The sequence below is a fragment of the Phalacrocorax aristotelis genome, chromosome 1, assembly GCF_949628215.1.
Source record: "Phalacrocorax aristotelis chromosome 1, bGulAri2.1, whole genome shotgun sequence".
NCBI classification, from domain to species: Eukaryota; Metazoa; Chordata; class Aves; order Suliformes; family Phalacrocoracidae; genus Phalacrocorax; species Phalacrocorax aristotelis.
In genome coordinates this window covers 130,947,768-130,958,858 of record NC_134276.1, presented here as the reverse complement: position 1 = coordinate 130,958,858, position 11,091 = coordinate 130,947,768, and the positions used below count along the sequence as shown (strand labels likewise).

Here is an 11,091-nt window from a genome sequence, read left to right as displayed (position 1 = left end):
GCTCTGTTTTTAGAAGGAGAGCTTGTCTCATTTTCCACAGGGACGGGGGTATGTATCTTTTGGGCTTGTATGCGCACTGCCAACCTGTAGTTGAGGTAATGGCATCTATGATGAGGAGGAAGAAGCACTTTCCTGGAAGGGCAACTGTTAACCTACCTATTGCTGCCTGCCACTTGCCTGGGTGAAGCAGGCACTCTGGATACCTTCCTGAACAAAACATGTTTGTGTCATTGAGACTGGGAACACTACTGCCCTGGGGGTAACTTTGCTAGTAGGTGTGTGTTGCCAGGGGCTTGTAATACTGCATGGGGAGCTGTGGTGGGGACAAAGGTCTGACTATTGGTCATTTGGGGAGAGGAATGCTGCTCCAGTGTCAACAGTAAGGACTGGTTCTTACTTTCTGGCTGGTGATAGCTGGCTTGTAAATAGTAGAAACCCATGCTGTCTGTTTGCTTGCTCAGACCTCGAAGACTCTCATTTGCTGTTCCTGCCTCTTACAAGGCCAGTTTTGGAACCCCTTCTCCCCAGCAAAGGAGATACATATCCTTATGCAAATGCTCTTTATAGCTTTCCATTAATCATCCAGAAAGGGCTGTCAAATAAATGGGAGAAGGCAGTTTAAGTCTCCAAGTTAGGCAATTTAAGTCTCCAAGATGCTGACTCTGAAATTTCAAAGTGAAAGTTTAATTTGAGTTAACCTTTAACAGAACAAACAGTAACTCATTCTTGTCCTTGTTATGTGCAGAGTCAGTGCTCAGTATAGAGTGTGACGTAAAATGAAATGCCTCATTTTCTGTGTCTTTCTATTTCTTGCCCCCCATCCCCTACTTGTGTGCTGTTTTTTCTTGGAGCTTCCGTGCTGTGTTGCAGAGGGAACACATAAGGACAGCACTACCTGCCAGGCACATAATTTCTGTCTGAAAACATCTGAGTCCTCTCAGACAGAGGAATGTGTTTTCTCTTTGTGTTAGGCATCCCTTACACACCCTGTCGCTGACATTTTCCAAGAAGCTGTTTGTGAGAATTATACCAGTGAACACAGGAGCCTTCAGGGAACCACAGTCAGCTTGGGCTGAGCTCTATATTTGACATGGGAAGAGCAGTTTTCAGACAGCATGGGGTACTAATCCTGCCAGGGTCAGGCCCTTGTATTGATTTTTTTTTCCCTCTGGTAGACTTGAAGGCTCAGTTAATCCCAGGGATTATAAAGTATTGACCAGCTACCACTCTGTGTTTGGGCAAAGCAGGTTGTGTGTGAGGATAGCGTAACCATCTGCAGAAAAGGCATTTAATGACCTTAGTCACTTTGTGGGGGTTAGGTGTGAGTGTCCTCCTATTGTTTGCAAGCAGACTTTGCGCTCGATGTTCACTACTTGGAAGGCTTTGCCAAATGAATATATCCTACTGATCTGCTGGAGTCTCACACCGGTCCCCAACAGCCATTCCCAGGAATGGCTTCCAGTGCTCTGTTGGTGCTCAGTCCTGGGCAGGTGGTTGGTTAGGAGGTGTAGTCTGCTGGGCTACATGATGTTATTTCTGACCAGCTGGTTCTTGAGATAACAAAGGTATTTTCAAGACAGACATACATGCAATGCTGACAGATCGGCACTGGTAAATATGACTGTTTTTCCCTGGACAAAAGCCCTTGCTGATAAAATTGCCGGTTTCCAAAGCTTGGGGGAGGGGGGAAGAAAATAAATGGTGATAAACATGAGCAGGGGCTTTGGGAGGCCAGAAAAGGAGGATCTGCTCCCCAGATAGGGAAAACAGAGTGTAGCTGGAAGGAAAAACACAGCAAGAGCAAGAGACTGTGGAAGACCTGGAAGAGGCCCTGCAGCCTGGAGACTCCATGTAGGATGCCTCTAGGGTCAGGTATGCTAGGGTAGCTCTCCCTTCTCAAAGGAGGCAAACCACGCTGGCAGCATGGCCATGCTTGTAGCTCTGTGCATGAGTGCCTAGTTTGTCCTTAGAAGATCACAGGAGCAGTGCAGAAGCTGGCTCAGCAGGGCTTCTTGGCCTTTCCATGGCAGGAGGTGATCCACAAGGGTGCACTGACCATCTGGGGAGCCATGTCAAGCAGACCCTGGCAGTGGCCCACAGGCAGCATAGAGGGATTTGCCTATTTCCAGCCAAGGGTGGCTCACCACCTCCCTGCTTTAAGAGGTCAGGGCTTGTTCTGAGTGCTGCTGCTTCCAGCTTCCCTTCAAGGGCAGGAGAGACTGAGCACAGGTAGAGCTGAAAAGGCAGTGGCAGGCTCCCCTTCTTCCAGCCTTCAGGGTGGGACCACTAGTGTTCCCATCTCCAGTGCTTCTCAAGCACCTCTTGATACCATTGTTACAGATGTGGGAGCACAAGGTTGGAAAGGTGTCCAGTATTTTTGGCCAAATCCCAGGATAGCTTTCATCCTTTTTTCAGCCTGCTGGCTGTCTTCACCTCTCTTAAGCACTGCATCAAATTCGGCTGCTTGCCACAACTCCATCTTCTCCTGGTTCTCCTCCTTTGCTGGTAGCTCCTTCAGCTTTCTAGTGTCATAGAAATATGGTATGAACTTGCCATAAGTAGGGAAACTCTTCTGACAGAATTATTATTTGTAAAAAAAGAAACAAGTTTTGTTATGAGGGGCAGAGCTACCACAGTCTGGTTTTTGTGCCTATGCCTCTCCTAGACCACTGAACATCTTCTTGGGCCCTGACCCACTTTCAGTCCTTCCTGCCCTCACTGTTCCCTCATGCAGACAAGAGGCAGCACGTGCACTGACCAGCAAAACTGGTAACATTTGTACCTGCTGTTGCCTTCCCCTCAGTGAAGATAGATGATGTCTCTCTTCCCCAGATGCTCACCAGCTTTCACAGACCATGTGGGACCAGATCCTGCTGTCACATTTGGTTGGATTCTGCTAACAAATTCAAAAGTCGTAAGGGCTGGGCAGACTGTGTGATCACAAATCGTTGATTTCTTTGGGAAATATCCTGAATAGCTCTCGGTTGTTTTGCAGTGTAAACATACAGAGAAGAGTAGGCTCCAGCATGAAAGCTGCTTAGAAATTAATGTGGTGTTGCCCTGGTGAATAGGACTTGCCCTGGTCGTGCTGGGGCTGCCTGAGAAACAGACCTGTTTTTCCAATATGGGAGTAACCTGATTATTGACTATGTGGTGAGGTGTGCTGTGGCTACGACCCGGAGTTAACTGGTGCACTGCACCAAAGGTAGCTGTAAATCAGGTGTCAATGAGGACAACAGGCAATTCCTTCATGTGCATTTCCCACTGGCTCACTATGGCCTAGAGCTTCTACTTGGCTTCAGGCTGGAGAGCTGGCCTGAGAGGAACCTCATGAAATTCAAGTAGAGCAAGTGTAGGGTCCTGCACCTGGGGAGGAACAACCCCATGCACCAGGACAGGTTGGGCGTTGACCTGCTGGAAAGCAGCTCTGCTGAGAAGGACCTGGGACTGCTGGTGGACAGCAAGGAGACTCTGAGCCAGCTCTGTGCCCTTGTGGCCAAGAAGGCCAACAGTATCCTGGGGTGCATTAAAAGGAGTGTGGCCAGTAGATCGAGAGAGGTTATTCTCCCCCTCTGCTCCACCCTAGTGAGGCCACATCTGGAGTACTCTGTCCAGTTCTGAGCCCCCCAGATTAAGAATGACAGGGAACTGCTCGAGCAAGTCCAGTGGGGAGCTACCAAGATGACCAGGGGACTGGAGCATCTCCCTTATGAGGAAAGGCTGAAAGACCTGGGTTTGTTCATCCTGGAGAAGAGAAGACCGAGGGGGGATCTTATCAATACTTATAAGTATCTGAAGGGTGGGTATCAAGGATGGGACTGGGCTCTTTTCAGTGTTGCCCAATGACACGACAAGGGGCAATGTGCATAAGCCAGAACACCGGAAGTTCCACCTACACATGAGGAAAAACTTCTTTCCTGTGAGGGTGACAGAGCAGTGGAACAGGCTGCCCAGAGAGACTGTGGAGTCTCCTTCCCTGGAGACATTCAAAACCAGCCTGGACACATTCCTGTGTCCCTGCTCAAGCAGGGGGCTCGGACAAGATGATCTCCAGAGGTCCCTTCCAACCCCTACCATTCTGTGATTCTGTGATTCTAGTAACACTCTGCTAAATTAGAAGTTTATAAGCAGTAGAACACCACAAAATAGAATCATAGAATGGTTTGGGTTGGAAGGGACCTTTAGAGGTCATCTAGTCCAACCCCCCTGCAGTGAGCAGGACATCTTCAACAAGATCAGGTTGCTCACAGCTCCAAAAATACAATCAATCAGAGTTCTTTTTTTTTTATATTAAAAAGGGCTATTCCATGCTAAACAGAAGGGAAGTAAAAACCATGTTAAGTCTGCTTTGTAAGTTTAAACTATTGCAACAACTAAAGAGCAACACTGATTCTCAGGTGAAAGATTTCCACCCTCAGTTTCATTCAGAGACCTCTGGGTGAAGGATATGCTTTCTGTAACTGCCAAGATTGGAGCATTAGAAGTAGGTCCTGTTCATACCGCTGCCAGAGACCTTGCACAGAGAGTTCAGGTAGTTCCTTTACCTGGAGAGAGATTAGCTTCGCAGTCAAGCACTCACACTGAAGTAGCACACGAATGGCTGAGTAAACCCAATGGCTAGTCACTCTTGAAAGGAAAAGGTCCCACCCTGGCTCCTCTGTCCTTGCTGCAGGCGATGCAGTCCTGCCTAGTATCACTAGGTGTGACTGTCCTCTGACCACATGGGGAGGCGATTTAGCACCCTAACCCAGCAGGAAACCATTTGGGTTTTGATTTTACTATGTTTCCTAACAGGTGACTAGGCTTAGTGAAGGTTCAGGTCTGCACTGTCATCAGTGCAAGGTGGTGGGACATGGGAGGAGGTTCAACGCAAGATGTGACATGTAAATTCATCCTGGCATGAGGAGTCTGAAGGTGGTTAGTCCTGGGTGCTAAATGCCTTGGAATAGAGTTTGCTGACTTGGATGCCCATACAAGAGCCACAGTCCCTTCCAGCCCCCTCTCTGCTGTCTAGAAAATTCTGTTATGTGTTGTGCACCACATCTGGCTTGTTCATCCCTTGTAGAGGTGAACAAGCTCTTTTGGAGTCAAACTGTGGTCCAGAAGACAAAGTGCACATTCTGAAATCTCACACATGCACAGTTAGAAGGCTGCTGTGCCCCTCAAGGCATCGTAAGCCCTCTGGAACCCTCTCAGCCTTTTCAGCTGGCTTGGTCATCACTGGCCAGTATTAATTGGCCTTGATTTCAGCCTCTGGTTGTTGCAGAGAAAGTAGTCTGTTTTTTGTTAGGTGCTGGACCGTTCCCAGTTCCTCTGGGCATCCTCAACTCTGCGTGGGAAAGCTGTTCACTCCCACTAACCATCCAAACTTGCTGGAGATGGCTATGGACTGTCAAAAATTCCCCTTTCCCCATCCTCCCTGGAACACAGTCCAGATGCAGATGACAGGAATCACAGGTTTCCCTTCAGGAAACTGAAAACAGTGGTGTAAGCTCCCTTCCCTTTTCTGTTCTTCTGCGATCTCTCTGCCCTTCTCAACCTATTATGCCCAAAAGCTACTCATCCTGCCCCCAGCCTCGAGTTAGACCAAGCACAGAGGGAAAGGCTTGCAGGGTCTGTGCCAGTTTCTTTCCTTTACATGCTCTGATATCTGCTATAATGGCAGATAGGAGAGCAGCAGGAGCTCACCTTGGGGAGAAGTAGTTTAGTCTGGAGGAGTTCAGCAGTAGAAAACAGCAGTCAGAAGAGAGACCACTGCTGAACCTGTGTGGCTCTGATGGCACTGCTGAACCTGGATGAGCACAGCACAGAGGCAGGGGAAGATGCATATTGCAAATGGGGCCAGGCGGGGGACCCACAGTTGGGACCTCTCTGCCCAGTACCAACAGCATGATTGGAGATTTTAGCAAGCAGACCTGAGCTAGTCCTGGGTACAACACAACCCACCAGTGATGAGTGAGCTGTGGATCTACATGGGAGACTGCTGTGCTCTGACCCCAGGATTAGCTGGCTACCAAACCAGGAGGTGTGTTATTTTTTGTTTTAAATCAGACATGTTTCTTTAATGGATGGTGTAGGAGATCTCTCCTGTTGCTCCAGTGACTAACCAGGCCTCCCTACTTTTGACTGGCCTGGAGGGGGAAGCTGAGATGTTCTCTGCTTCCTCATTCCTCAGAGTTCACTGCTTGGGCTCACCACTCCTTAGCTGGGTTCAGTTATTTAAGCAGGACAGCCTGGGTAAATATATCATACGAAGAACAGGGGCTGTGCTGAACGGCGTGGGATGGACCTTTAGGCACTTGGTGTTTGGCTTGTCTTCGTAGGTGCCGTGACCATGGCATCCCAAGGCCAGGTCATTTTCTGGAGGTATGGTATTAACTGCACCTGCTTTGGGAGAGAGGAGGGAGGGAATTAAATTTTCCAGAGGCCTTGGCTGTATCACCCTGCTGCCAGGAACTTTCAAGGCAGCAGTTCTTTGCAGCTCAACTCTATACTGCACTCATCCAGGCTACTTAAATACAAGTACAGCTTCTTTTATACAGACTGTAAGGACATGTAGCTGTCAGCCAGCCATGTGCAGGTGATCAACTGAGGCCAGGATGGAGATGTGTGTCCTAGAAACTGCGTGGCTGGAATATGCTACCTCAGGTTTGAATGCTCTTGTAGGTCGGGGTGTCAATGGCTTGAGGAAGGCTCCATGTTCCTTCTGCTGGCTCTCAGACACCCACTTACAACTCCATCACATCGATGTGCTGTGGGCAGAAAGGCAAAAGCTGTCCTACAGCAAGTTTCCTTGCTGTGTGAGTCAGGAGTAAGAGATGGGAAGACATGCAAACTATTTTCTGCCTCTTGGTTTAATGACCCTGTTTCCTTTGGAGCTATCGACCAAGTCCTGGTGAACTACAGTCAGAAAGAGAAGTATCGTGGGGAAGGCCATAAAAATACCTACCTCGTATTCTTGTCCCCTGATTAGTTGAAAATAACCCCACCAGATGGCTAAATTAGTTAGCAAACTTGCTTCAGCCTCCAATGAACATGGACCAGGCTTGCATCTAAACCTGACTGCTTGAACAGAGCCACAAACAAGCCGTGTCTCTTCATTCCAGGTGCGGGCTTTTCCAGGCTGGATAGAGGCAAAGGCTCCAGTGAGGTGTGTGAGACAACCCTGCTTGCATATATTCTGTCAAAAAGGTTTCAGCTGTTACAAGTATCCGCCCCACCTAAGCTGAACAGCAGCAGGGAGGACAGTCCACATGTGAACAGAAGGGACCTCTCGCGCATGAGCCGTGCTCCAGCTTTCTGACATGGAGCTTCAAGGAAGAACTAAATAGTAATATCTTCACCTGTTCACTGATGCAAGTGAGATCACTAGTAGACACTATATAACACGGTGTAAATATCCACTGAGCATTGTATACCTCATGCATCTGGAATACATGTAATAACCGGCTCTGTTATTCTCAAGAGGCAGCCCAGCTGGCTTTTGTCAGGGAAATGAAATAACTGGTGTGTGTAAAAAATGAACGCCAACCCCTTGCTGCTCTAAGAACCATTCTCCAGCTCTGCCAGCGTCTCTGCCGGGCAGCTGTGCACAGCCAGACAGCAACAGGCTACTGGAAGCAGCAGGCTTCTTCAAGGCCATTGGCCTCTTCAGGCTAATCTTGAAATGCAGAAATAACCCAAAGAGAGGAGGGAATTTTCCAGGAAGCTTCACAGGAGCAGTGGGAGGTTTCTATCGATTTCAGGAAAACTGAAAACAAAACAACTCAAAAATTAAAACTTAAGGGCTGAGTAAAGTTAAGCTCTGCAATCATTAACCACTTACTGGGTTATCCCTGCCATGCTATTTCTTTTCCACAGTAAGCTTTCATATTAGGAGGAAGGCAGGGGATCTTCAATATCTTAATCTTCCAGGTTTTTTGATCCTTGCACCTTGCACCATTCCCAAGGGAAAGCTTACTCTGCACCAAACTAGAGAACAGGAGGATTAAGCCTCTGCTTCCTGTCATGGTGGGGCTGCGAGCCTCTCTGTGTCCCTGTGCTCAGCGGCATTCAGGCTGCCCAGAGCTGCAGGCAAAATCCCGTTTAGCTGCTCAGGAATGGGACTGGGGAAAAGGGGGTGGGATGTGTGGAGTGGCATCCAACAGACTGCCAAAGTGCCACCAGGAAGCAAGGGCAGCATCAGGGCTCTGACTTGTGCAGCCACAGCCATCTGCATCAGCCAGTTTCCATGCCCCTAAAATGCTAAAAGTATGTGGGGTGCTGATGCACAAAAAAATTGCTTTTCAGTTGAACTGCTGGACCAGACTGTTGCGAAACACAGCTCCCGTCAGCATGTGGCTGGGTCACCAGCTTCCTCTTGTTTGTTCACCCTGTGCTCCAGAGTGAGTGACTCAATATGCACTGGGGGCTCGCAGGCAAATATTTTTAAGGCCCTTGTGCTTCTTGGATCTCACAGTTTCTGTGGAGGAAACTCCAAAGGGCCTGATTTCCCCTTGGCCAGGGGTGTTGGAGTGGGCAGTGACATCCATGTACACAAAATTGCCGTCCCCCCGTAACAAAGAAGCGGCTTTTTCTGTCAGCTCCGCTGCTGCCTTGAACCAGGGGTGGGAAGCACCTCTCTGGATGCAAAGGAAGCAAGGCTTTGCAGCTACAGGGGCAGGTGGCGCCAGCGAGGGACAAAAGTGTTGGTGCTGGCCTGTTAGTGTTCGTTTGTGTTTGTCTGTGAGCGAGCTGAGGACGGTTTTGCCTGGCACAGTGCTAGAGTAGAGGTGGTGTTCAGGCCAGGGGGTCCTTTTGAGGACCAGGGACAAGTATGGTGGCACCTGAAGCATTCAGAGACTGCACAGGCAGCCATCCTGGCTGCTTGTCCCCTGCCATACCCCCTCCAGCATTTATCAATGAAATCCTCTCTAACCTGCAGGCAGCATCCCTTGGCTCCCAGCAATTTCTCCCCTGCCCACTCTCGGGAAGGATTTTAATCTAGAGGCGTGAGGGTGAGTCACAGCTGATGTGAGGCAGCGTGGCTGCCACTTGCTCCAGATATATGTGCTGTGGGTCTAAGCCCACAGTTTCCCAGGTGTGAGAGCTGAGGCTGATCATGGCAACTTTGGCTGAGTTTATAGCAACTATCTCACTCTGGGATCAGCTCCATAGAAGTTGGTGGAGCTCCTCAAGGAGGTAGATATTATTCAGCATATGCAAGAGGCTTGGTATCTGCCCTGGAATAGGAAAGCACAGGTTTGTCCCACAGTGAGCCTGGCTGAGACCCTGAGTGACTTGGGATTGAGGCCCATGGGACATGACAAATTTCTGCTGGGAGCTGTCACGCTGCAGGATCTCCATGAGCCAACAAACGAAGTCCCCGTTTCACAGGCCCCCTGGGGAGGCAGTGGTTGGTGGTGGGTCCCTGGCTGCTCAGTGCCCAGGGCTAGAGGATATCTGCTGCTTTCCTGCCCAATGTGGTCAGCTTGGCCATAGTTGTGGCGTACCAGGAGGGGGCAGGCAGAGGACTGCTGCCCACCCTGGTCATGAGTGAAAGCTGGTGAGAATAGAGGGGAAGCCAAATGTGTGACACCTCCCAGCTCTAAGGACGTCTAGGCAGGGAGGGCTGGTACAGATGTGAGTGTATATACGGAGTTGTATGAACCTTTATATGGACTTACAGCACACTCATGATGAAATACACAGTTCTGATCCCTTCACCTGAGCACGCTGGCATGTGCAGGCAGGGCTCCCTCAGACAACTTTCTGCTGACTTTGGGGATGAGGATAGAAGGAAGATGGTGGGATGACAAGCAAACCTTCTGCAACATCTCTCCTCCTCTCTACCCCCTCTTTCAACCCATCTTCCCTTTCTCCCATCCCTGCTGCTCCCTGCAGGAGGGGCTTGTTCACATGGTGCAACTCCCTAGAGCTCTGTATCAGCCCTGTAATCCTGGCATCTGTGGTGACTGAGGCACGATTGTGCAAGTAACTGAAACAGGCACACATTAACAGCAGGAGGTGTGGTGTGGTTTTACAGACACCGGCAGGCTTTTGTGCAGGAGGCTGCCTGATGTGTTGGGAAAGAGCATACCGCAAGCCAGTGAACACAGCTGAAGCAGACAAACTATTTCTGTGTGGGCAGGAGGGCTGTGACATCTTGCAGCCTGGTGCTGCCGGGGGATGAGAGGGGAAGAGGCAGCTTGGAAGTTTCTGCTACAACAGGGCAAAACAGACCCTGGGCTGGCAGCTCTGTATGCAGGTGGCAGTGGCTGTGGCTGGTACCTGTGCCTTCTGCAGCACAGCTCCCTCCGGCACCCTGCCAGGCTTGGGGAAGGGGGAAAGTCCCCTGTGAAGACATCCTGTGGCTCTCTGGTCTTCTCCTCCGGCAGTCTTGAGCAGGGCTGAGCCAGCAAGCCTGTGAGACTGTCAGGCATGAGTGCATGAGCTGCTTAACCTGGGATGTACCTGTGGGTTTTTGTGGGGAGCTGCTTCAGGGCTTCCTCCAGTGGGGAGCTGAGGTTGCTGCCACAACCCCCAGTCCATGTGACAATGTATGACAGCTACACTGGCTGTGGTGGGAACTTGCATTGGGTTGTGCTCAGCAAGGCTCAAGCTGTGCTGCTCCACACCATGCTGCCTGTCACCTCCTCTGCTGGGACTGCTCTGCCTGTGTGCCTTGGCAAGTGGTCTTCTCCTCAGCTTCTCATTCAACAGCCACTTATCCATCTGTGAACAGGGCATCCCCAAACCATCCAGCTCACGGACCTGGCCCTGTTTCCAGCCCCCTCCTGCCCACTGCCTGGCTTGTACCAGGTGTCTCTGGGGTCAGGGGCCTGTCTCAGTGGCCTGCTCACCTCCCTGGGCAACTGGTCCCTCACAAGTGCCAGCAGGGACTGCCCAGCTTGCTTATGCACCAGGGGATGCAGAGAGGCGCATCCTTCACTGGGACCTGCTGCCTCCTTCCAAAGGCAACACCTGGGTCTCCTCCCACCACATGGTCCCCAACTCTGATATCTCTAAGAAAATGGAATTTTTGGAACTGTCTGCTAAAGACATAACAATGAACTATGTGAGCCTGGCAAAACAGAAGTTGAGGGCCAGAGG

At 50.2% G+C, this 11,091-nt stretch overlaps 1 protein-coding gene across 1 annotated transcript in view; it reads left to right on the top strand.

Annotated features, from left to right (window-relative positions):
* The first annotated feature begins 6,263 nt into the window (after positions 1 to 6,263).
* VTCN1 (V-set domain containing T cell activation inhibitor 1) overlaps positions 6,264 to 11,091 on the top strand; it is a 24,452-nt gene continuing 19,624 nt past the window's right edge. Inside the window, exon 1 of the mRNA XM_075107431.1 lies at positions 6,264 to 6,366. Coding sequence (XP_074963532.1) covers positions 6,335 to 6,366 — 32 coding nt within the window. The 5' untranslated portion in view covers positions 6,264 to 6,334. The remainder of the gene's footprint in view (positions 6,367 to 11,091) is intronic.